The sequence below is a fragment of the Pongo pygmaeus genome, chromosome 8, assembly GCF_028885625.2.
Source record: "Pongo pygmaeus isolate AG05252 chromosome 8, NHGRI_mPonPyg2-v2.0_pri, whole genome shotgun sequence".
NCBI lineage: Eukaryota > Metazoa > Chordata > Mammalia > Primates > Hominidae > Pongo > Pongo pygmaeus.
The window spans coordinates 25,182,898-25,210,121 of NC_072381.2; the positions used below are offsets into that span (position 1 = coordinate 25,182,898).

The 27,224-nt window shown below is 38.1% G+C and overlaps 2 protein-coding genes across 8 annotated transcripts in view; one reads left to right on the plus strand and one right to left on the minus strand.

Annotated features, from left to right (window-relative positions):
• ENKUR (enkurin, TRPC channel interacting protein) overlaps nt 1-27,224 on the minus strand; it is an 80,289-nt gene that overhangs the window by 14,973 nt on the left and 38,092 nt on the right. For 2 of the 5 annotated variants that reach the window (XR_008504904.2, XM_054503518.2), the window contains exons 1-2: nt 16,881-17,637; nt 2,342-2,487 (exon numbers count right to left, since the gene is read on the minus strand). The exons of 1 other annotated variant lie outside the window; for it this stretch is intronic. Coding sequence is in view for 3 of the 4 variants with exons in the window: in XM_054503518.2 (XP_054359493.1) it covers nt 2,342-2,487; nt 16,881-16,957 (223 nt within the window). In the remaining variant the exon portion in view is untranslated. Of the gene's footprint in view, nt 1-2,341; nt 2,488-16,880; nt 17,638-27,224 lie in introns of those variants that run through there. 2 more of the 5 variants (XM_063669680.1, XM_063669678.1) reach the window with 1 other exon arrangement.
• On the plus strand, nt 17,470-26,558 carry THNSL1 (threonine synthase like 1). Of its 3 annotated transcripts, none has more exons than XM_054503516.2 (3): nt 17,470-17,709; nt 22,749-22,915; nt 24,210-26,558. In XM_054503516.2, the coding sequence occupies exon 3, from the start codon at nt 24,258-24,260 to the stop codon at nt 26,487-26,489; it is 2,232 nt and encodes a 743-aa protein (XP_054359491.1). In that variant the 5' UTR covers nt 17,470-17,709; nt 22,749-22,915; nt 24,210-24,257; the 3' UTR covers nt 26,490-26,558. The 3 variants fall into 3 exon arrangements, with proteins under 3 accessions (XP_054359491.1, XP_054359490.1, XP_054359492.1); XM_054503515.2 differs by having other exon boundaries at nt 17,486-17,806; XM_054503517.2 differs by lacking the exon at nt 17,470-17,709 and adding an exon at nt 17,910-19,037.

Genomic DNA, 27,224 nt, shown 5'->3' on the forward strand with positions numbered 1-27,224 from the left:
CCAGCTACTTGGAAGGCTGAGGCAGGAGGATTGCTTGAAGCCAGGAGTGTGAGGCTGCAGTGTGCTTTCATCATGCCTGTGAATAGCCACCACACACTCCAGCCTGTGCAACATAGACCATATCTCTAAAAATAAAAACAAACAAAAATACCCCTAAAAAAGAAAAGCAAAAATCAACTAATCCTCTGACATCTTGATGTTGGACTTCTAGTTCTCCAGAACTGTCCTCCAGAACTCTCATTGGACTGAGTTTTTAAAGCTCTTGCAAAACCCTGCATTCCTTTTTTTTTTCTCTCCTTTTTTGAGACAGGGTCTCCCTCTACCACCCAGGCTGGAGTGCAGTGGTGCAATCATAGCTCACTGCAGCCCCAACTTCCTGGGCTCAGGTGATCCTCCCACCTCAGCCTCCCATATAGCTGGGACCACAGATGTGCATCAGCACACCTAGCTAATTTTAAAAAATTTTTTATAGAGATAGGGTCTCACTTTGTTGCTCAGGCTGGTCTCGTACTCCTGGGCTAAAGCAGTTCTCCTGTCTTGGCCTCCCAAAGTGCTGGGATTGCAGTCATGAGCCACTGTGCCCAGCTCTAATACCCTGAATTGATGAATTATTCTAAAGGCCAACGAAATTTTGGGTTTGCTTTTGTCTTACAATGTTTATAAAATGATAGGCTTCTTCCTTTTTTTCTTATTTGACACAAAGGATTTACATATATATATATATATATTTGTGTTATATCATATGTTTAACCCTAGAGAGGCTATATGAGGACCCAAGGGATACCAGTGGTCCTAAGGCATTGAAAGCATCAAATTCCATTTTAAGATTTTCCTATATTCTCAAATGGTATTGTTGGTCATAGAATGCTGGGTCACAACAGGCCAAGACTAGAGGAAGATACAAAAGAGACTTCTGAAGTCACAAATTAAGCATGAATGTTGTATTTTCACACTTGCTTCTTCCATCTTGCCATCTTGCCTGATAGTGCCCTCACCCTTTTTCATGAGATATGAGTTGAGAGAGGATTTGGGGACATTAACTACTGCCATAAAGAGAAGTAGTTTCACTTTTGTTAAAATGTACATTGCTAGCCGGGCTTGAGATGTTGCATTATTTCCTCGATGCCAGCAGACATAAAAAGCCAACATTTTGAAGAGACAGACTAGTTTCTTTTTTTTCTTTTCTTCTCTTCTCTTCTCCTCTCCCCTCCCCTCCCTTCCTCTCCTCCCCTCCCCTCCCTTCCCTCTCTCCCTCCCTTCCTTCCTCTCTCTCTCTCTCTTTCTCTCTTTCTTTCTTTCTTTTTTTTGAGATGGGGTCTCACTTTGTTGTCCAGGCTGGAAGGCTGTGGCTTGATCATAGCTCACTGCAGTTTCGAACTCTTGGGCTCAAGCGATCCTTCCACATCAGCCTCCAGAGTAGCGAAGACTACAGGTGCATGCCACCACACGTAGCTAATTTTTTTATTTTAATTTTTTTGTACAGACGGGGTCTTGCTTTGTTGCCCAGGTGCTCTCTTTTCTTTATTGCCCTAAGACATCTGGGAAGACATACTTGGGCTATGAAGAAATTGCTTCCATACATACCTGTCACAGATCACTTTTCATCTACTCTCCCTTTCCCTGATAGCTTTCTTTCCTGAAATCATTCAAAAGACTCCATAACTGGGATCAACTATATAATTTTTGAGGCCCAGTAAAAAATAAAAACACAAGGCTACTTGATCAAAAATTAAAAATTTTAGTACAGCAAGAGCACAGCATTAAAATAAGCATGGGGCCCTAAGCTGGTTCTACCACTTATTCATGAAGCCTCCTCCATTACATCTAACTCATTACAGTCCAGTTGGTTTTAAAGGTCTGGGAGAGTAAAAGCCCATACTCAAAATGAGCCCAGTAGTTGCTTCAACAACTGGTAGTAATGGCTGTAATTTTCATCTCTTGGAGAAAAGGCCAGACAGGGTTTAGATGCTGGGCAATCTTGCCCATTAGTCAGATACTGTCTCTGGGGTCTTGACTCTTCTTATAATGGGATCTTGACTCTTCCTATAATTGTTGTTTATAATTGAAGCCCCACAGCTAGGGACTAAGACGGTGATGCATGTGGGCTTCATTGGATAGTCCAAACCCAATCAAAAGTCTATTTTGGGGGCAATTTGTCACTCTCCATTCTATTTTTCTACCCAGTTCTCTACTTCCACTTTCTCCTAGTCAAATTCTGTTTAATATGAGGTAAAGCTGCTATCTATCACCTGTGCACGTTTAATATTCATCAACAATAAAATAATAGTTAAATCACCTGCTAACGCTTTTAATATTAAAAAGAAAGCCTGATAAAACCTACTGGGTGGTAGAGTTTTTTCCTTTGAATGTTTCTTTAGGAAATCCTTTGGAGAAGGTACTTCAACTTTTGCTGGTCCCATAGTTTTCGTTGCAGTTTTAGCTTTTTGCATGTCATCTTTTACAGTTGCCTTAAAAATGGATATGTACCTAAAATTAAATTTAAAAAGTTGTAGCATTTATATTTCTAGTAAAAATTACCTAAAGTTTACTTAAAGTTTAAATCTTACATTTTTAATTTATTTAAGTCTATATTCGTATGGAAAAGCACAATCATAAAACATACTTACCTGAACCCTGTCCATCAGACTTAGATAAACTAGATGGAAGCTCTGCCCTAAGAAAGAGGTGCTAGGGCAAAAGTGTTCATAGTATTTCCTTATTATCCTTTGAACATCTTTAGCATCGATAGTGATGTCACCCCTCTCATACTTGATGTTAGTAATTTGTGTTCTCTGTCTTTCTCTTTCTCTCTCTGCTGATCAATCTGGCTAGGGGTCTATTAATTTTATGAATCTTCTTATAGAATCAGAATTTCATTGATTTTCTCCAGTGTTCATGTTTTCCATTTCAATGATATCTGCGCTTATCTTTATTATTTCTTCTTACTTTGGTTTTAATTTGTTTTTCTTTTTTTACTTAAGATACAAGTTTAGGTTTTTTATTTTGAACTTTAATACTTTTGATGTCTTCTTTGATTTGGAAGTTTGTTTAGACATGCTTAGTTTTCATAGATTTGGGATTTTCCAGATATCTAATTGATTTCAGATATATTTCTATTGTGGTTAGAGAATATACTTTATATGATTTCAATTCCTTTGAATTTTCTGACATTTGTTTTATGGCACAAAGTGTGTTCTATTTTAGTAAATGTTCAGTATACACTTGAAAAGAAAGTATATTGTGCCACTGTTGGCTGGAGTGTTCCATAAATGACAACTAGGTCAAACTGAAAGTATCTTCAAATGTTCTGTATCCTTCCTGATTTTGTCTATTCTACTAATCATTGAAAGAGAGATGTTAAGGTCTCTGACTCTAATTGTGGATTTGGCTATTTCTTCTTTCAATTAAAATAGTTTTTGCTTTATGTATTTTGAAGCTCTGTTTGTAGGTGCATAGCATTTAGGATTGTTATATCTTCTTGAAAAACAGATCACTTCATCACTATAAAATAACACTCTATTCCTTTCAAAATTCTGTGCTCTAGAATCTACTCTGTCTGACATTATGGTAGCAACTCAAGCATCCCTTTGATTTGTAATAGTATATGTTTTTCCATTCTTGGACTTTCTACTTGTTGGAGTTTTCCTATAGACTGCATAGAAATTTTATCCAGCCATCAATCACTTTTGTTTGGTATGTTTATACCTTTCATTTTAATGTGACTATAAAAATTTGTTTCTGCTTACATTTTCCAGCTTGCTGTTTTTTTACATATCCCCTTGCTCATTCTATCTTGCTTTTCATTTTGTTTTGTTTGGTTTGGTTTTGTGGAAACTGTAGCTTTACAATATATAGGTTTAACTTATCAGAGCCTACTTTCAAGCAATATTATAGCATTTTACATATGGTATGAGAACCTTTCAAAAGAATACTTGCATCCAACCCCACCCTTGTCTTAGTGTTGTAATATATTTTACTTTTCTGTGTGGTATAAAATCCATAAATGATTGTGATTATGTTCCCTTTGTATAATTGTATTTTAAATACATTTGAAAAAATCTTGAATATTTACCCATATATTTGCCATTTCCAGTGTTCTTCATTCTGCTGTATAAGTCCAAATTTCTAACTGGTACAATTCCTTCTCCATAAAGGACCTTTTTAAACTTCTGGCTTCCATTGTTTCTAAAGATAAATTTACTGTCCTTTTTTCTTCTTCTTCTATATAATTTTTCTTTTTTTCCTCTGGCTGTTTTAAACTTTTTTTTCTCTGTATTAATAGTTTTAATAAATTTGATGGTAATGTCTCTTGGTATTTTTTTTTCTACGTGGGGTTAACTGTGATTCTTGGATTTTTGGATTTTGAGATTTCATCAAATTTGACAATTTTTTTACCTTTATTCAAATATTTCTTCTGTTTCCTCATCCGTTTTCTCCTCTTCCATGATTCTTTGACTGCTTGATATTGTTCAAGCCTCATTGATTCTCCGCTTTCCTTTTCAGTCTATTTTTTCTCTGTATTTCATTTTGCATTGTTCTATTACTGTCTTCAAATTCATCTAAATTTTCTTTTTCAGTGTCTTAGCTGCTGTTAATCCAATCTATTACATATAGCTACATTTTGTACATGGTATTCTTTATGGTTAGAAGATAGATTTGGATCTCTCCTTCCATTTCTTTCCCCATCTTGGTTCATGCTTTCTTCTACCTTTTGAACACATGATGAATATTTAAAATAACTGTTTTAAGGTCTTGTCTACTGATTCTCTAATCTGTGTCATTTCTGTGTGTGTCTTTACTATGTTTTCTCTTGGTTATGCATTATATTTTCCTGCTTCTTTGCATGCCTGGTAATTTTTGATTGGATGCCAAACATTGTGAATTTTACATTGTTTGTTGCGGAATTTTTCTCTTCTTTTTCTCTTTCTGGTGTTCCTCAAATTTCTTCCTTAGCTTTTTTCTGGGATTCAGTTATGATAGTTGGAAACAGTGTGATCATTTTAAGGCTTGCTTTAAGTGTTAGGGTAATTCCACAAGTGCTTTTAGTCTATTTCTAATTTGGCCCCACTACTGGGCAATATACTTCTGACTGCACTACTCAATGCCCTGTGTATTAGGAGGTGTCTCCACCTGGGCTGGTGGGAACATGAACTTTACCTGGCACTACTGCTTTCTGTTGGTTATTTCCTTGGCCTTGGTTGTTTCATTACATACATGTGCTATCAACCAAAGACTTTAGGGAAATCCTTGTTCATATTTCCACAGTCCTCTCTCTGTGCAGCTCTCCTCTCTGGTACTCTGTGCTGTGAATTCTAGCAGCTTTGGCCTTCGCAAACTCTGAATTCTGTCTCCTTAACTCAGGGAGACTCCTAGGCTTTGTTTTAATTTTTCCTTCTGGATCTTGGCCTGGAAATTCTCTCCAGAGAGTATGCTGGGGCAGTAGTAGGGCTTGCCTCATTTATTTCTCTTCTTTTATAGATGACCACTCTATGTTGTCTATTGTTCAGTGTCTGATAACTGTTGTTTCATATATTTTTTTCTGGTGTTCTAGTTGTTTAAGTCAAGAAGATAAATCCCATCTTTGGTTGAAAGCAGAAGTTCAGATATACTGCTTGTAACAACTTGTATTATCTTCTTCCTTATGTAGATAAATTGGTTTGGAGAAACATTATTGTTTTTTTCCTTTTAGGAGCCTTGCCTCAATCCTGAACTTAAAGGCTGGGAATCAATTATAGTCCAAACTGAATGAGCTCATTAGATAGTTTCAAGAAATAATGTTCAAGCCAAATCTGTGCCTTAAAATGCCCACAGAAGTTGGGGCTGGCAGATATGGTCTTGTGATTAATAAGATAATTTCATTTGGTGTAAAAAAAAAAAGGTGTCTTTAGTTCCACCTCTTTTAAATTTGTAAACCCATGATTCAATATATTTTTGTGTAGGTATATGAACTGAAAGCCTGTCCATCTATTATAGAAAATAAGATACTCTATTTTATATAAATGATATTTTCCAAATTACAAAAATAACATTAATAAGTAAATTAAAATCTATGTCTCCTCCATCTCTCCAATAAATTTTCCAGAATAAATTCAATGTCAGTGTTTCTTTCTTTCTTTCTTTTTTTTTTTTTTTTGCCCATTCTGTTGCCCAGGCTGGAGTGCAGTGGTGTGATCTTAGCTCACTGTAACCTCTGCCTCCTGGGTTCAAATGATTCTCGTGCCTCAGCCTCCTGAGTAGCTGGGACTACAGGCACGCACCACCATGCCTGGCTAATTTTTGTATTTTTAGGAGAGATAGGGTTTTACCACATTGGCCAGGCTGGTCTGGAACTCCTGGCCTCAAGTGATCCACCTGCCTTGGCCTCCCAAAGTGCTGGGATAACAGATGTGAGCCACTGCGCCAAGCCTGTGTTTCTATTTCTGTATGAATTGCAACTAGATTTTTAAAATTTAATATAGTGTGATATCTTAATACACATAAAGCTTATTCTTTCTGTTAAATAGGTGCATTTTATTCCATTTTCTAAATGGTATGGTTTTATTACAAAGATCTAGTGGTGACTTTATTAGATAATTGGCTCTATTTTCTTTTAAGTTCAGGGATACATGTGCGGATTTGTTATATAGGTAAACATGCATTACGGGGGTTTGTTGTACAGATTATTTCATCACCCAGGTATTAAACCTAGTACTCACTACTTGTTTTTCCTGATCCTCTCCCTCCTTCCACCCGCAGCCTCCGATAGGCCCCAGGGTATGTTGTTCCCCTCCATGTGTTCATGTGTTATCACCATTTAGTTCTCACTTTAAGTGAGAATTCAGCAGTATTTGGTTTTATGTTCCTGTGTTAGTTTGCTAAGAATAATGGCCTCCAGCCAGTATTACTGCAGCACTACACTATTGTGTGGGACTCTGAACTCTGGAGCCTAGGCTGTGTTAGAAAGTTATCCAAATTATTTACTGGATAATTTTTACATGTACACATCCATGTCCCTGCAAAGGATACAATCTCCTTCTTGTTTTATGGCTGAATAGCATCCCATGGTGTATATGTATCACCTTTTCTTTATCTAGTCTATCACTGAGGGGCATTCGGGTTGATTCCATGTCTTTGCTACTGTGAATAGTGCTGCAATGAACATGGGCATGCATGTGTCTTTATAATACAACAATTTCTATTCCTTTGGGTATATATCCAGTTATGGGATTGCTGGGTTGAATAGTATTCCCATCTTTAGGTCTTTGAGGAATTGCCACACTGTCTTCCACAATGGTTGAACTAATTTACACTCCCATCAGCAGTGAGTAAGTGTTCCTTTTTCTCCACAACCTCACCAGTATCTTTTGAATAATGGCCATTCTGATTGGTGTGAGATGGTATCTCATTGTAGTTTTGATTTGCATTTCTATAATGATCAGTGATGTTAAGCTTTTTTTCATATGACTGTTGGTCACATGTATGTCTTCTTTTGAGAAGTGTCTGTTCATTTCATTTGCCCACTTTTTAATAGCATTATTTGTTTTGTTCTTGTAACTTTAAGTTTCTTATAGATGCTGGATATTAGACCTTTGTCAGACGCATAGTTTGCAAAAATTTTCTCCCATTCTGTAGGTTGTTTACTCTGTTGATGGTTTCTTTTCCTGTGCAGAAGCTCTTTAGTTTAATTAGATCCCATATGTCAATTTTTGCTTTTGTTGCCACTGCTTTTGGCATCTTCATCATTAAATCTTTGCCTGTGCCTATGTCCTGAATGGTATTGCCTAGGTTGTATTCCAGGATTTTTATAGTTTTGGGTTTTACGTTTAAGTCTTTAATCCATCTTGAGTTAATTTTTGTATATGGTGAGAGGAATGGGTCCAGTTTCATTCTTCTGCATATGGCTAGCCAGTTCTCCCAGAACCATTTATTGAATATGGAATCCTTCCCATTACTTGTTTTTGTCAGGTTTGTCAAGGATCAGATACTTGTAAGTGGGCAGTCTTATTTCTGGGTTCTCTATTCTGTTCTATTGATCTCTGTGTCTGTTCTTGTACCAGTACCATGCTGCTTTGGTTACTGCAGCCCTGTAGTATAGTTTGAAGTCAGGCAGTGTAATGGATAATTGGCTCTATTTTCTATTTATTATTAGAATTATGAGATGTGGGCTAAAGATAAGTTATTTTCAAACTAAAATTGTCATCTTCAGAAAACATACCAAAACTGTATTTTACCATACAGTTAAGATTTTACTAATCACCATGTAGTAAGTCCCATCATTAAGACAGTAAATTTACATTTTAAAAACCATTTATTTTAAAGGGCACACAAGGAAATGATATTGCTCAAAAAGTTGGGATAGTTTGAAAGTGCTTAATTGAGATTTTTTTTCCTCTAATGGGCAAAATAGGCATCAGGGATTAACAACTTTTCTTTTTCAATTTTTCCCAGTATTACTGCAGCATTACACTATTGTGTGGAACTCTGAACTCTGGAGCCTAGGCTGTGTTAGAAAGCTATCCAAATTATTTCTTGAGGAGAATTTTTACATGTACACAGATATCCCTTAAGTCCACCTACAGACTTGAAATGACAGTGTTCAATTCAGGCTCATCTCTATATCAAGTAACTAAATTTTCAAAAATGGATGCCAATTCTTCCCCCAGCCTGGTTGTCTGTCATAGCTCTGCTCTGCACTTACTTGACAACACAGGCATATGTCATTGAGTATAATGATGATCTTAGTGCTGCTCAGTACCTCTCACAAGCTGTTGAGTGAAATAATATTTGGAATGTCAAAAGAGTATGTAGTTAATGTATTCATCTACATCTGTGCTGTGTAATACAGCCACATGTGGATATTGAGCACTTGAGATGTGGCTGGTGCCACATGCTGAAATCATAGTATTTTAGATAAATTGCATTAAATAAACTACATAAAGTAAATTTTTCGTTATTTCTACTTTTTAAAAGTGATTAGAAAAGTTTAAATTACATACATGACTCTCATTACATTTCTATTAGACTGTGCTGATCTAGATAGCAGGAAAACCTATCCTTGAATTAAACTATGCAGTCAGATAGCTGCACACCCAGAGCACAACACATTGCTGTCTCCAAAACTGCTTTTGTTTAGTTATGTTATCGTACTGGAACACTGGTCTATAATGAGGGCAACAGTAGACTTATGAAACTCAGTAGATTTAATGTAAAAGTGCGGCTGAAATCTTTATCATATTACACACGTGGTCTCCTCACTCCGTGAATCCTGGAGGAAGTGTATTTGTGGCAGCACACCGAGAACATTTGTGCTCCTCTGTGACTACTGCTTTGCTTTTGTCTTTGGACAATATGACTTAGAGTGTAATTGATTTTTAAAGAAGCATGGGAAAGATCTTTCTTCTTTCGTGGGCTGGCTGCTTAACTAATAGAGTCAAATTTGTTTCAGACTTTAAGCAAACGTGCATGATTTTAAAGCATACATTTCATGTAGGTCCTCATTTGTAGCTCTACCTTACTTTTCTATCATAATTTCCCATTTGCTTTGATAGCCTCATCAAAAAAAACTCATTGCATTAGAACAAGGTTGTGTATAAACACCAAATAATATCTGATATATAATAAATTATCAAAAACTAAACAATTATAGATGTTACTGAAGCAAAAAGGACTGTTTGTTTTACTGACTCAGGCTAAAAGAACTGTGCAAACCAATTAAAGTTATGAGCTTTGGTATTAGATTTGTGTCTCAATCTCAGCCCTTGTTTTTCCTCATTGCCTCAACTTCTGGGCCTGAGATTTTTCTTCTGTAACAATGGGATACTACTACTTATCCCATAGGAGTCTTGTGAAAAAGAGCAATAACTGACACATTTTAAATTCTAATACATTGAACATATTGCTATTAACAGTATTCTTGTGGTTATGATTATTAGATATCCATCCTGATAAAATGTTTAAAAATTGAAACTGTTTAACCCTTTACTTGATTTTACCTGTGTCCTGGTAGACACAGTCTTATTCTGTAAAAATTTGAGTCATGATGTCTAGATAGTGAATATAACAGACTGACATATTTCCCTGATCTGTAAAAATGAATTCTCATATACAATATATTGTTAGTATTGCTTAAGATATTAAACCTTGCTCTGTAACTGAATAATCTAAAAAATGAGTCTAACATTCACAAAAGCTCACTTGCATATCTCCCTGGCAACTGATTTTAAGGAATATTGTTGTCATATTTTCTTCTCTCAACATTTTTATGTATATATGAAATGCCAGAGAGGTGTGCTAATGCCTTTTACCACATGTTATATTATGTATAGGTTTCTTATTTATTTATTTGTTTATTTATTTATTGAGATGGAGTCTCGCACTTTCGCCCAGGCTGGAGTGCAGAGGCGCCATCTCAACTTACTGCAAGCTCTGCCTCCCGGGTTCATGCCATTCTCCTGCCTCATCCTCTCTGAGTAGCTGGGACTACAGGCGACCGCCACTACGCCCGGCTAATTTTTTGTATTTTTAGTAGAGACGGGGTTTCACCATGTTAGCCAGGACGGTCTCGATCTCCTGACTTCGTGATCCGCCTGCCTCGGCCTCCCAAAGTGCTGGGATTACAGGCGTGAGCCACTGCGCCCGGCCATGTATAGGTTTCTAAATTATAGGCAGTAACTCAAAATAAACATTAAGCCAGTAAATGCATATGGAAGCCGCAATGTTCCTTGCTGAAAAAAATCCTGTATCTGGTTGTCTCTCCCCTCATCCATGTGCCTGAAGGAAAAGGTGCCTTTTGAATTATCCTGTCAACCACATAGTTTCCCAGGCCTTCAATTCCTCTACATTCTTCAGGTAATTCTATTAATTATAACACATCTTCATTTGTGTGTCTGTGATATATTATATATATGTATATATAATATATAACATGAATAAATATAAATATATGAGATATATAAGCATGAGAAGGGCAGTTGGACAAAATGTAAGAGATGAAGAGAAGTATTATTGTGGGTCTGTAGAGACTGCCTAGCCAGATGAAAAATACATTCTAACACTTAAATTCGAATACTAAACACTTAAAACACTAAAACAGCTTCTAATACTAATCATAATACTAAGAGACCATGTATTGCAGCAATGGGAATTTTAGCATAAAATGTCATCATGCCAAACAAAAAGAGACTTCGGAATAGTCTAGACTTTCTTTGAATATAAGTTAATTAAAAGGGTTACTGCTTTCCTTGATTAAATTCTTGGCTGTAATTAGCACAGTGGGTAAGACAAGAAACTCTGGATCAGGAGAAAATGACCATGTCACCTAAGAGTTCCTAATAGTCAAGGAACAGATTTCTCAGCAAAGTCAGATACATAACCATACTTTAAACAAAGAGATGTTATAAAGACTTCAAAACATGTAAGTGTTAACAGTATTGACACTGAATAAAGCAGAAAGTAGTCCAAGAAGAATGGGAAGCTCCAAAAATGAAGCACTGATTATGTGTTACAATTAATCACAATGAAAAACAGAACCAATTAAACAAAAACTAATGGTGTTCACTGCATTAAATATTCTCATTTTCAAAAAGTATGCATGCAGAAATTCTACACTGGTGAGCCTGATGACAATTTCTGTAAGAGTTGTAGAGAGAATTTTTATTACATTCATAGAGAAGCAATGATTACATAAGGCCATTTGGAGTTTCAGGTCACCACAAATGAAAATCAATTAAAAAATAAGATTATGTGATTAATAGATTAGGGAAATATTTTAGACATAATTTGCATGTTGATGTCAGCAGAGAATCTTGTTAAATCCTTGTTGATAAGGTAGAGAAATATGAGTTAATAGGTTCACTTTGGTGACTGAACACTCAAAAGTATTGCTATCAGCCTAGAGAGAGGTGTCTAGTAGCCTAGTAAAGTGTAAAGTACTTGCCGTGTGATATGGTTTTGCTGTGTCCCCATCCAAGTCTCATCTTGAATTGTAGCTCCCATAATTCTCATATGTTGTGGGAGGGACCCAGCGGGAGGTAAGTGAATCATGGGGGTGGGTCTTTCCCATGCTGTTCTTGGGATAGTGAATAAGTCACATAAGATCTGATGGTTTTATAAAGAGGCATTCCCCTGCACACACTCTCTTGTTTGCCACTATGTAAGCCGTGACTTCGTTCCTCCTTCACCTTCTGCCATGATTGTGAGGCCTCCCCAGCCATGTGAAACTGTGAGTCAAACCTCTTTCCTTTATAAATTACCTAGTCTTGGGTATGTACTTATCAGCAGTATGAGAACAGACTAATACAGTAAATCGGTACCAGTAGAGTGGGATACTGCTATAAAGATACCCAAAAATGTGAAAGCGACTTTGGAACTGGGTAACAGGCAGAGGCTGGAACAGTTTGGAAGGCTCAGAAGGGGACAGAAAGATGTGGGAAAGTTTGGAACTTCCTAGAGACTTGTTGAATGGGTTTGACCAGAATGCTGATAGCGATAAGGACAATAAAGTCTGGGTTGAGGTGGCCTCAGATGGAGGTGAGGAACTTGTTGAGAACTGGCATAAAAGTGACTCTTGCTATGTTTTAGCAAAGAGACTGGTGGCATTTTGCCCCTGCCCTAAAGATTTGTGGAACTTCGAATTTGAGAGAGATGATTTAGGGCATCTGATGGAAGAAATTTCTAAGCGGCAAAACATTCAAGAGGTGACTTGGGTAGTGTTAAAAGCATTGTTTTATGTATTCACAAGGATATGGTTTGGAATTGGAACTTATGTTTAAAAGGAAGCAGAGCATAAAAGCTCAGAAAATTTGCAGCCTGATAATACAATAGAAAAGAAAAACCCATTTTTCTGAGGAGAAATTCAAGCCGGCTGCAGAAATTTGTGTAAGGAGAAGCCAAATGTTAATAGCCAAAACAACGGGGAAAATGTCTCCAGAGCCTGTCAGAGGTCTCCACAGCAGCCCCTCCCATTACAGGCCCAGAAACCTAGGAGAAAAAATGGTTTCATGCGCTGGGCCCAGGGCCTTGCTGCTTTGGGCAATCTTGGGACTTGGTGCCCTGAGTCCCAGCCATGGCTAAAAGGGGCCAACATAGATCTCAGGCCATTGCTTCAGAGGGTGCAAGCCCCAAGCCTTGGTGGCTTCCACATGGTGTTGGGACTACGGGTGCACAGACGTCAAGAATTGAGGTTTGGGAACCTCCACGTAGATTTCAGAGGATGTATCAAAATGTCTGGATGTCTAGGCAAAGATGTGCTTCAGGGGCAGAGCCCTCATGGAGAACCTCTGCTAGGGCAGTGTGGAAGGGAAATGTGGGGTGGGAGCCCCCCATACAGAGTTCCCACTGGGGCACCACGTAGTGGAGCTGTGAGAAGAGGGCCCCTGTTCTCCAGACCTCAGAATGGTAAATCCACTGACAGCGTGCACCATGCACCTAGAAAAGCTGCAGACACTCAACGCCCGCCCATGAAAGCAGCCAGAATGGGGGCTGTACCCTGCAAGGTCACAGCAGCAGAGCTGCCCAAGACCATAGGACCCCACCTCTTGCATCAGCGTGACCTGGGATGTGAGACATGGAGTCAAAGGAGATCTTTTGGAACTTTAAGGTTTAATGACTGCCCTATTAGAATCTGGACTTGCAAGGGGCCTGTAGCCCCTTTGTTTTGGCCAATTTCTGCCATTTCGAATGGTTATATTTATCCAATGCCTGGACCCCCATTGTATCTGGGAAGTACCTAACTTGCTTTTGATTTTACAGGCTCATAGGCAGAAGGGACTTGCCTGGTCTCAAATGAGACTTTGAACTGTGGACTTCTGAGTTAATGCTGAAATGAGTTAAGACTTTGGGGGACTGTTGGGAAGGCATGATTGGTTTTGAAATGTGAAGACATGAGATCTGGGAGGGGCTGGGGTAGAATGATATGGTTTGGCTGCATCCCCACCCAAATCTCATCTTGAATTGATGAGATCCCATAATTCCCATGTCGTGGGAGGGATCTGGTGATAGGTAATTGAATCATGGGAGTGGGTCTTTCCTGTGCTGCTTTCATGACAGTGAATAAGTCTCATGAGATCTGATGGTTTTATAAAGGGGAGTTCCCCTGCACACACTCTCTTGCCTGCCACCATGTAAGATGTGACTTTGATCCTCCTTTGCCTTCTGCCATGATTGTAAGGCCTCCTCAGCCATGTGAAACTGTGAGTTAATTAAACGTCTTTTTAAATATAAATTACCCAGTCTCGAGTATGTCTTTATTAGCAGTGTGAGAACAGACTAATATACTATGTTCTATGACAGATAAGAGATATAAAAGACATATTTATTAAATTTGCAAATGACACAAAGCTGGGAAAAATGGTTAACAGAATGTATGAAAGATTCAAATGCAAAACTATCTCCATAGAAAAATGAGTTGAGATAAAAAAGAATCAGCTACATAATTAGAGGATGGGAGAGACCAACCTTAGTCAAAATCCATACAGGGTATTTCAATGTGAGCCAATAGTTGGACATGACTGTCAAAATGCTTATGGAAGCTTAGGCTGAATGGATGAAAATATTGTGCCAAGAATTATGGAAAGGAGATAATGGTTTCATGGACTGTTCAGACCATAACTGGAATATTGCTTTAAACAAAATGGAAAGAGGGGATGACTGGAGATATTCAATAACTGCAGACATCAATAAAGGGTGATAGGCCAGGTGTGGTGGCTCACGCCTATAATCACAGCACTTTGGGAGGCAGAGGTGAGTGGATTACTGGAGGTCAGGAGTTCAAGACCACCCTGGCCACCATGGTGAAACCCCATCTCTACTAAAAATATAAAATTAGCCAGTTGTGGTAGCAGAGGCCTGTAATCCCAGCTACTCGGGAGGCTGAGGCAGGAGAATGGCTTGAACCCAGGAGGCAGAGGTTGCAGTGAGCCAAGATGGCGCCATTGCACTCCAGCCTGGGCAAAAAGAGTGAAACTCCATCTCAAAAAAAATTAATTGAAAAAAAAAAAGGGTGATAGATTTGGTGAAAATCTTGGAAACCATCTTATGCATCATGAGTAACTCAAATTTTGAAAACTGAATCATGACTTCCCATTGACTTTGAGACTTTCATAACTTAAGTCTTAGCCAATAGTTCAACTGCAGAAAAGTGACTTTCATCCGATTTTGGTCGCATACATTCATCTTCTAAGTTCTCATTTAGTATCTTCATCTCTCATTATGGTTTTCAATGATAAATTTTAGTGTTCATATTTCAGTTCCCCAAAAAGACTGTAAACTCTGAGGCATGGGAGATCAAAAGCCAGGCAGTTGTCAGAATCTTGCCAGTGTAAATTGGCTTTAACCTAACAGAAATGATTCTTTTGGCATCACATTTGGGTGCCTCTATTTCCTCTCATCATAAATCTTTCTTCTACTCACTTCTTCATAGTAAAACCAAGAAGTCTGTGCTATCACTCTAACAGCACCAAGAACAGATATACTAGTGCAATATTATACACATAATAGGCGCTCCATTAATGCTTGCCAAATGAATACTGTTCCTATAAATTTTTTTTGAAAAAAAAATCGTCTAGATGCAGTAAAGCTTTTTAATTTGCCAAAGAACAGAATACCTACCTAATAAAATAACTCTCAAATTCAATATTCTATAGAAATACAATCTACCAATGTGTTACAGAGGAGTTTTATCTCATGTAATATGCAGGAATTTGAAACCAAAAGTTGGTTCAACAATAGACAATTTGAAAATAAATTCTGCAACTGTGCCATAACTTACTTGCATTCCTCTTTCCAATCTTTAGATGTTGATATGCTAATGGAGATGTAATATAGTTACTGCTCTAGTTTAAACCAGATACTTAAAATTGAAGAAGCTGCCTACTTGTTGAAGCTATTACCCTAATACTAGTAAAACTAATTGACCATTAGATGTAAAAGGGGCCTTGGATATTATCTAGTACATTTATCTCACAGATTAGTAAACAAATGAAACTTTATTCTAAAGATCACAAAGACAATTAGTTGCTAGGCCCGATTTTTAGTCCAGTCCTTTTCAAATGTGGTTTTGACTTGCATACGGACAAGGATGATGGTAAAAGACAGGAAACATTTCAAGTCCTAGGAGAAATGAGATTTTCTCCACTTCTTTCTTTGCTCCCCACAGATTTAAGTAAGTTCTAAGAAGTCCCTACAGATGGGAGTAACTGAAGTGCTTCCTTTGCACGTTTTTGAGATTTGGAGAATTTAAGAGGTTCTAAGACCTATGTAAAATTTCAACTCAATTACATATTTTTTGGTTCATTATCTATCCACCAATTCTTCCTTCCAATTCTTCCTTCCATTAAACCACTAGATCTGAAAAAGTCCTTAGAAACTGCCTAATAGTGGTAGATATTTCGTTTCACTGATCAAAAACCTGAGGCTCAAAAGCAAATGTAAATTTATATTTCATAAAAATCTTGGAGGAAAAGATAAGTTCTATCCCATTAGAGAGGGAGTAGTGCAGTTAGAAATACAACACCGAACTCCTGAAACCAAACATCAAGTATCCTTAAACAAGATACTGGAATTGTGATTTTTTTCTCTTTTCAACAACATGAAACTTCACGCTATGCTGTATAACATATCACATATAATTAAATTACACAATAATCACATACCGTATTAATAAGAGGTTAAGTGTAATATAATAAAATGGTCATCTCACAGCGCCAGACTGCCCTCTCTGTAAAACTGTGAGATACTGAATACCTAGATATTTCGACCTTTTCTCTAACAAGTTATCCTCCAAGGCTACTTCATCGAGGCAAAAATACATTTTATTTATTAAAAGTCCCAGTATAGGTATACTTAATTAATACTGAGTATTCCCCATTCTTGTTTCAAGTGATAGTCTTTGCTTATCCACATACCTAGGAGGCTGGGGAGGCTCCTTCAAGTCACTGGGTATGAGGTTATAAATGCACTCAGAAGGGCACGTTGGATCCATGGCCACCAAATGACTCCTTAAAAGCTACTCTCCTCAACTTTTTTCTCCCTGTCTCACTATCTCCGTCCCTTTCTTCACTGCTTCCCCTTTCTTACTTCTTCGCCCTCTCAAGGACCACGGGTTCTCTCCTTCACATCGTCCCCTTTTAACCCCCTCTTAGCAGTCCTCTCTCGGGAAGAAAACACCCTATTTCTCTCCGGATTGCTAAGCGTCGTTGACTGTGCGGTTGCCTTGAAAACCGTTACTAGGCAACGAGGCAGAGGCAGGCGGCACTGCAAACTAGGTCTCCCCTCTTCCCTCTTTCTGCAGCGCCTTCTGCTAGAGAAGCTCATTTGGAAGCCACTGTTTTTACGTGCCTTTGAAAGTTAACGGGGTGAAAATGGTGCCCCCTTAAAAACTGTGCTCTTTTCTATTTCTGTGTATCTGGGGAAAAAGAAAAATCCTACTAGAGACAGGGCAAAGCGCAGCGGGTGCGCACGCGTCACACAATAAGGTTTTTGTGAGCAAGCCCCAATCCCGGTGTGGGCGGAGCGAGCGGCTGAGACCACGAGGACGCAAGGCCAACGCCGCCAGGGGAACGAGGGAGGGGAGGAGCCTGAGGAGCTCGGAGTGCTCGGATAGGCTACAGTGAGAGAGGAGAGTCACGTGCCGCGCGCGAGGCCGCTCGGGGCGAGGAGCGGAGGCACGCTGGCCGCCGCACGCACAGGCGCAGAGTCCACTGCGCGGGGGCGGGACCGGGGAGCTAGGTGGAGGTACGGTGCTCCGTCTCCTGTGGAGGCTTTAGCGGCTCGTGGACACTGCTCCCCCATTTCCTTTCATTTCCCCCGTCTTCTCAGTGAGATTTCTTTGGTGAGTTATTGGAGGAGAAAGGAAGGAAAACTAGAAGCCAGCCCGCTCCCATCGCATGCCTTTCCCCGCACCGTCCCTTCCCCTTTCCGCTACTCGCTGGTCATCTCAACTTTGCGCGCATTTTTCCTGCTGCTTCTGGTCGAGGCTCCTCGGAACCCCGCGCAGCCCTGCCCGCCACCTGTGTGAGTGCGCGCCCGGGGCCCGCGGCCCGCGGCCTCCTCTGCCTGCTGCGCTCGCCCTCCCGCCCCTGCGCCCGGGACCGCCCCTTGGGCGGTCCTCGGGGTCGGCTCTGCGCCTGCTCTTCCCCGGGTCAGGACCCATCCTCTAGGTCGTTCTCCAGGAAGCAGTGGACCTGCTCTTTGTAAATGAGCAGCCTAAACTAAGAGGAGAAGCCTTTTAAGTGGGCCTTTACGTTTTTGTCTAGTTTTTGGTATCCCTTGTTGGAAAATTGTCTTCTGAAAAGCGGTTTTATTCCTTTTTGTTCCACCTGGTCACCCGTAAATCTGTGCACATGGGCCTGCCGTAGGAAAGTAATTTAGACGCTTTTACCCGAGTGTTTAAAAGACATTTTGGTAATACGATTTGGGGAGGAAGATGGATGCCTCTGAACCACCGGTACGGAGGCCACTCTGCCCGAAGGAAATAAAGCTTCCCGGAGAGGAGAGAAAACACACTTGAGTCTGGGTTTCTCACTGCCTGGTTGGCTGGCGGAGAGATTGAAACAATACAATGGCCTGGTGAACCTTTTAGTTCCTGTATAAAAAGGCTTTACTGAATGTGTAGATCCTTACTTTGGGCTCTTACTGAATTTCACTACATAAGAATACGTTGTTTTTCTTTTTTTTTTTTTTGTATACAGTTGATTATAATTTTTGTCCCAGACGCTTGGGGAAAACTCTCCAGATTTCTTCACATCAGATTGTCTTCCAAAACATTTTATATAGATAGATCTGTAGATCTATATTTAGATCTAGATCCAAATCTGTATCGCTTTGCCCCTTTCTTTTCGCCCTTGAGTATTTTATGTTTGGGGTTTCTGTTTAGCAAGTATAGAGAAAAAATTTGGCGGGAAACCTCCTGTATGTACGAAGATTCGAACCGAGGACTCATGGAACTCATGGAATGATAACAGCATTAGCCAAGTGGATAGTCATTGGCTAAAGCATATGAATTTTCTAATTAGAAGGAACACCTTGAGACTATTTGTGTTAATCAGTTCCTGAAATAGCAAGTAAGGGCAAAACATGATTTCTGCAGTTAGCACCAACTGGTCTTAGGTAGCCTTGATGTTCTGGGGTTACTGAAATAAAATAATTTCACTGATGTCTGTATATTTATTATGCTTTAAAAAATGCTAAACAATTTGTGCAAGACGTCACTGTGGTATAGTTAGTTTACAGTCATGAGCAGGTTAAATTTGGAAAAACTTCTTTTTTCTTAGACATTTGATCTGCAATTCTCCTTGCCTTTTGAAAGTGTGTTTAAGCAAAATTATTTCTAGTTTTTATAATTCTCTTGAAATGACAGTTCAAAAAAATGCCTGTGTCCACCGCACGTCCACAGGGAATTAACTGGTATATACCTACAGGGATGAACAAACTGTCTGTAAAGGGTTAGACAGTACATATTTCAGGCCTTTTTAGGCCAAGTGGTTATGTTGCAACTACTCAGTTTTGCCATTGTAGCTCAAAAGCAGCCAAAGACGGTACTGAACAAATGTATGAGCACATGAATGATTGAAGTTGTGCTTCAGAGAAACTTGTTTTATAAAAACGATGGTGGGCCAGATTTAGCCTGTGGATTGTAGTTTGCACAGATCCTAGATCCCGGTATATAATGGTTTGCCTGTGATGTACATAAACAAATGAGGGTTTTTTTTTTTTTTGGCGAAGGATTATTTTAATCTATTTAAATAAAATGGGTGTAGATGAGGATATAAGACAATTGGAAGGTAAATAAAGCCTTTATAAAGACAGTTTCTTTATAATTCTCAAAGTTATAGAATTGTGGATACTTAAGTTTTTTCAGTTAAATATTTGAAATCATTAAGAACATGTCTAACAGCAGAAGTCTAACGGCAGAAAAAGCTTAGCTTTGATAGTAATATAAAGACTAAGCGATGAACTTGCAAAATTAATTGTTTTAGTTGTAAGATCCTTGTGATTACAGAACAATACTGGATTGTGTGGTCCTTCCATCTTCACCTGTATTTCATGGCAAGTGGGAGGCCCTCTTAATGAAGGGTTTGAGAGAATTTTTGGTCAGAAGTCAGAAGCAGTAGAGCTTAACCTCCTTTTGGCTAGTTTGTGTCCTGATATGCAGTTGGTTCTCCATATCTGTGAATTTCCCATTCTCAGATTCAACTAATTACAGATTGAAAATATTTTAAATTTTTAGCTGGGCGCAGTGGCTCATACCTGCAATCCTAGCACTTTTTGAAGGCCAAGGCAGGAAGATTGCTTGAGCCCAGGAGTTGGAGACCAGCCTGGGGAACATGGCGAAACCCCCTCTCTACTAAAAATACTAAAATTAGCTGGGTGTGGTGGTGCATGCCTTTAGTCCCAGCTACTTTGGAGGCTGAGATGGGAGGATCGCTTGAGCCTAGGAAGTCAAGGCTGTAGTGAGCCAAAATTGTGCCACTGCACTCCAACCTGGGCGACAGAGTGGAAGCCTGTCTGAAAAACAAACAAAAACACGAAAATAATGGAACGGCAAAAGTACCACAAACAAAAAAGAAAATTAGTACAATAGCTCTGTACCTAGCATTTGCATTGTATTATGTATTATGAGTTATTCAGAGATGATTTAAGGTATACAGGAGGATGTGCACAGGTTATATGCAAATACTACACCATTTTATATAAAGGACTTGCACATCTGCAGATTTTTCTCCCTCTAAAGTCGGTCCTATTAACTGCTAATTATCCAATATCCCTCTCAATGCTTAATCCAAATAATTGTTAAACACATTAAAGAGAAGAGTATCAAGACCGAAAGCCCTGGAGTGCACTACCAGAAATTTCCCTCTATTCAACAGAACCATTTTTATGATCATTCAACAATATCCTCAAATCTTTTTTTCCATTTCTCCGTGAATTAAAAAAATTTTAAATGAACCATGGATAATGCTTTGGTGAAGTTCATATATATGCCTTCTATGTATATTCCTGAGTGGCCATTGCAGCAGACGTTCTCAAAAAGGAAATGAGGATGTCTTTTCCTCATTTGGTTGGTTAAAAAATGTTGAGCCCCTAAAATCAATTTGTGGTTAAATGTTACAAAACAAAATTTAGTATGTAGCTAGCTTAAAATAGAATATATCTTTATTGTTCTTTAGAAATAATATATATTATAGCACTTAACTGCCTTCTGCTAGTCTAAGGAACATGTTTGTGGGAAATAATATTGATACAGAATTTACAAATTGAACTGTCATAATTTTCTTTTAAAAATATATATATATTTATATATCTATATATTGCTACCCCAAAGTCTTGAAAAAGGGAAGTGAAGTAAAATTTAAAAACAAGAGGGTAGAGGGGAACTAACATATAGGAAAAGTAAGATTGCAAAACATAAGATGAAGGTAACATAATGTTTGCCTTACAATCTACTTTTAATGAAGTTGATGTTAAGCATGGTGGCAAGCAATATAAAGCGGAAGAAAAGATGAAAGATTTACTGGGCCGGTGTGGTGGTTCATGCCTCTAATCCCAGCACTTTGGGAGGCCAAGGTGGGAGGATTGCTTGAGTTCAGGAGTTCAAGATCAGTCTGGGCAACATGATGAAAACCTGTCTCTACAAAACCTACAAAAATTAGCTGGGTGTGGTGATGCACACCTGGTGGGAGGACCACCTGAGCCCAGGAGGTTGAGGCTGCAGTGAGCTGAGATCATGCCACTGCACTCCAGCCTGGGTGACAGTGGAAGACCCTTTCTCAAAAAAAAAAAAAAACATTACTGCTCATGAAAACCATCTACTCAGATTATATACAATTATTACTGATACAGGTATCAGAAAGTTATGTATTGCAAACTCAAAAAGAAGAGACTGTAATGTTACAAGCAAAAGCTTCCTGAATAGGAGGTTAATCAGACTGTTTTATATAAATGCCCTAAAAGCAGTTTGTGCTTTTAAAGTCCAGTACCAGAATATGGTTTAATAAAATAAATTGATGTTATGGTTCAAGTATATAATTCTTTCTGGTCCCTGGTTTACTTCAGGGAAAGGATTAGACTGTACATGGCAAAACAGTTGTTGATTCATGGGTGAACACCACTGTATTCTCTGAAGGTTTATAAACCAAACCATAAAAAAAAATGCACCCTGCCTTGTACCTACATATTTGGGTTCAACTTATATATTCCTAGCCCATTGTCAGTGAGTGACAATGATTGATCTTACTGTAAATATTTTGTGCTAACCACTATGATATGTGCTTTGATTTTATTATAGACACTTATATAGCTAAGAGGTATCTTTTTGTGGCAAGAGTTTTATTTGGGCTTTTTATAGTGGATATTATTACACATGAATATATAGTGATTTTGATAGATAATACAGCCTAAAAAACAACTCAGACACTAATTTCATAGCTTTAGTCGACTAATTTTTTCCCCTCTGGTCATTATACAGCCAAATCATTAAAATTCCAGGTATCCTTCTGAAAGGTTTTATATTTGTTATTATTTGGTTTTTATTGCTTGGTGGTAGAAATTCCTTCAGTACTGTTTAGTGAAATTCTTTTTATAATGAGACACACATGTTTAAAAACTGTATCTTAATCTTCTAATAACAGATTTTGGGGAACCATATGAAAAGGGTCAATTTTTCTGTATTTTTAAAATTTCAGATGAGCTTTTCAAATAATAGACTAGCCTATATGTAGAATTTTATGATACTGTATACAGTTATGATTAACTTAAATTTTTTTCCATTATAGACTCCACGTTTTGCAAAGATCGGTTTTGCCTCAGAGTCAACAAACTCTTCGGATTGGTTCCAGTGTGTCCTATGTTTACAAGTCAGTGGAAATTAAGCACAACACATACAAATTGAAAAGTCAAATAAGGAAATGAATTACTTCCCTTGACGGCTCTAATTTTACTTGTAAGTTAAATTCAGAGTTAGCTTAAAATCATTTAAATGTTTAATTACAGAACAGAGTTTAAGTAGCATAGAAAGTAGCATAGAAAGTAGCATAGAAAGTCAGTATTACATGATTAAAAGTTTTCAGAACATATTTTAACATATGATCTAGTATTTAATATGGTTTAGTTGCATATTGGTTCTACCAGAGAACATGTGATAAGCCCCACTATGTGTCTGTGACATTACTTCAGGCAATTTACATGAACATTGCACAGGTATTATATTGCATTTTATGTAACTAAAAACTTTACTTGTCTGGCATACATTTTTGTTTTAATGGTGAGTATATTTCCAAAGACAAGGACTTGGTCAATATGGGAAATTATAGAGCTTCTTTGGATGCCAGAATAATTGTTTTCTCTCATCATTGGAAACATTCCTGAGGTTCTTGGCTGTCGCCCTGGGGTCTGGAAATTGAGTTAAATCTCTCCACTGATGATTATAGGGTTAGAAACAAAAGCGATGGTTCCATGCAGATAAGGTTATATGTAGCCTTTGACCTCATTGCTGATTATTAATTTTTCTTAACTATTTGTATAATATTATACCTTTCACCTTGGCTCTTTTTAGAGCCTTCAATATGAATAATATGTAACAATGATTCTTAATATGTGTGTAAAAGGCACATAAGAAAGAAAATGTCATACCTTTGTCCTGTAGTTTGGAAAACTAAGCATTTTATAAGCAAATATGTTATTTTATTCTGGTTTCCTGTTATGAATTCTATAAGAAATTTATGAGTAATATAGTCTATCACAATGTTCATATAACTGAAGAGAAATTAAATATAAAGAATATTGTTCAACTTTGTGAATTGCAAGTAGATAGCACTCCAACTCCAAATCATCTTTATATGTGATATAAACCGATAAACCATGAAATAATTTTCATTAAAAGATCTCAATATGAAAAGAAATAGTAATTTGATTTAGTATATATATACTTTTAAAAGCATCTACAATCTGGTACTTTGTGAATACAAGTTTCTGTTTTTTATAGTTACAAATTTTGTCAAAGTTTTGATTTTTCAGTGTCTCGAGATTTTAAAAGATGTCATTAAAAAGGATAATATGCAATATATAAGAATTTGGGTTGGAATACTTTTTTTAATTCCATAAGTTTGGAAGATTTTTAAACAGTTTATGTACCATGGGCATGGTTATATTCAATCCTACTGGGATTTTAACAATCTACTGTAATTAGTAACCAAATTATCTTTTGTTGTTTTTTGTTTGTTTTGTGTTTTGAAAAGGGCTAAAGCCAATTTTTAGGTTGGCTTGGGCAGAAAAGTGAAAAGAGAATGCTCCACTTTAACCGATGTCATCATCTGAAAAAGATAACACAGAAATGTTTTTCTAGTATACATGTTAAAACGGATAAACATGCACAGCAATTTCTTTCAAGAACCTTTGCACTTGCGGAATTGAGGAAGTCATGGTATTCAACCCACTCTCTTGTTGGAGACAAAAATATTATCCTGATGGGACCTCCTGGTGCTGGGAAAACAACAGTAGGCAGAATAATAGGTCAGAAACTAGGTTGTTGTGTCATAGATGTGGATGATGATATCCTTGAAAAAACCTGGAATATGAGTGTGTCTGAAAAATTACAGGATGTTGGTAATGAGCAATTTTTAGAAGAGGAAGGAAAAGCTGTGTTAAACTTCTCTGCATCTGGAAGTGTGATTTCCCTTACTGGTTCCAATCCAATGCATGATGCTAGCATGTGGCATCTGAAGAAAAATGGAATAATTGTATACCTGGATGTACCTCTACTAGATCTAATTCATCGTTTAAAATTAATGAAGACGGATAGGATTGTAGGTCAGAATTCTGGAACATCTGTGAAAGACTTACTTAAATTTAGAAGACAGTATTATAAGAAGTGGTATGATGCTCGTGTTTTCTGTGAAAGTGGGGCTTCCCCAGAGGAGGTAGCTGACAAAGTGCTGAATGCAATTAAAAGATACCAAGATGTGGACTCGGAAACATTCATTTCAACAAGACACGTTTGGCCTAAAGATGGTGAACAGAAGCTTTCAGCAAAATTCTTTAGTGAAGCTGTAATTGAGGGGTTGGCTTCTGATGGTGGACTCTTTGTTCCTGCGAAGGAGTTTCCAAAATTAAGCTGTGGGGAGTGGAAAAGCCTAGTAGGAGCAACCTACATAGAAAGAGCACAGATACTGTTGGAAAGATGTATCCATCCTGCAGACATACCTGCTGCCAGGTTGGGAGAAATGATTGAAACTGCTTATGGGGAAAACTTTGCCTGCTCAAAAATTGCTCCTGTCAGGCACCTTTCAGGCAACCAGTTCATCCTGGAGTTGTTTCATGGACCAACAGGATCATTTAAAGATTTGTCTTTACAGCTTATGCCTCATATTTTTGCACACTGTATCCCACCAAGTTGCAATTATGTGATACTTGTAGCTACTTCAGGAGACACAGGGAGTGCAGTCTTAAATGGTTTTAGTCGTCTTAATAAGAATGATAAGCAAAGGATAGCTGTGGTCGCATTTTTTCCTGAGAATGGAGTAAGTGATTTTCAAAAAGCACAAATAATTGGCAGTCAGAGAGAAAATGGATGGGCAGTGGGTGTTGAGTCAGATTTTGATTTTTGCCAGACAGCTATAAAAAGAATTTTTAACGATTCTGATTTTACTGGCTTTCTTACTGTGGAATATGGAACAATCTTAAGTTCGGCTAACTCCATAAACTGGGGCCGACTACTTCCGCAGGTAGTTTATCATGCTTCCGCATATCTTGATCTTATTAGTCAAGGATTTATTTCTTTTGGAAGCCCAGTCGATGTCTGTATTCCCACAGGAAACTTTGGTAACATTTTAGCAGCAGTGTATGCCAAAATGATGGGAATCCCGATTCGAAAATTTATCTGTGCCTCTAATCAGAACCATGTTTTGACTGATTTTATAAAAACAGGACATTATGATCTAAGGGAAAGAAAATTAGCACAAACCTTTTCACCGTCGATAGATATTCTCAAATCTTCAAACCTAGAACGACATTTACACTTGATGGCTAATAAAGATGGACAACTAATGACAGAATTATTTAATCGATTAGAAAGTCAGCATCACTTCCAGATAGAAAAGGCTCTAGTTGAGAAACTTCAGCAGGATTTTATAGCTGACTGGTGCTCTGAGGGAGAGTGCCTAGCAGCTATTAACTCCACCTATAATACTTCAGGGTATATTTTGGATCCACACACTGCTGTTGCAAAAGTGGTTGCGGATAGGGTGCAAGACAAAACTTGCCCTTTGATTATCTCATCTACAGCCCATTACTCAAAGTTTGCACCTGCTATCATGCAGGCTTTAAAGATTAAAGAAATCAATGAGACTTCATCAAGTCAGCTCTATTTACTGGGTTCATACAATGCATTACCTCCACTGCATGAGGCTTTATTAGAGAGAACAAAACAGCAAGAGAAGATGGAGTACCAGGTCTGTGCAGCTGATGTGAATGTCTTGAAGAGTCATGTGGAAAAACTTATCCAAAATCAATTCATATGAAAGCTTTCAGAGTAAATTTTCTTTTCTAGCTATAAGCATGCAATAATAAACCTCAAACACTGGTTTGGAGTACAGTAGCATTTTGTCTTTTATGTAAATATCTCTATATCTGTTTGGAATTTCAATAGTCTGATTTCTAGGGCTGACATTAGACCTCCATGGCACCTCCTCAGATCTTTAATCTGGAAGTGACAAAAGGTAACACAGTGCACGGACCTTTGAGCTATCATGCTTTTGCCTTGTGCTCATGAGGAGTGTATCAGTTTCCACTCCCACACCCTCACTGTTACGTGGACGAAAATGTCTGGTATACTATTTGGCAATTAAAATATTTAAGCCCAGTTTTCAGGTACTACATATGTAACTAGTGAATACTCTGTTGATTAGAAAGTTAATTTACCACTCAAAATGGCTAACTTGAATGGAGAAAGTAGTAAACTCTTCTGTTAGGATTCGGGCCAGTGTTTTTTGTTTGTTGTTTGATGCAGTTTCAGCTCACTGCAACCTCCGCCTCCCAGGTTCAAGTGATTCTCCTGCCTCATCCTCCCAAGTAGCTGGGATTACAGGCATGCACCACCACACACGGCTAATTTTTTTATTTTTAGTAGAGATGGGGTTTCACCATGTTTTCCAGGCTGATCTTGAACCTCTGACCTCAGGTGATCCACCCACCTCGGCCTCCCAAAGTGCTAGGATTGCAGGCGTAAGCCTCTTCACCTGGCTAGGGCCAGTGTT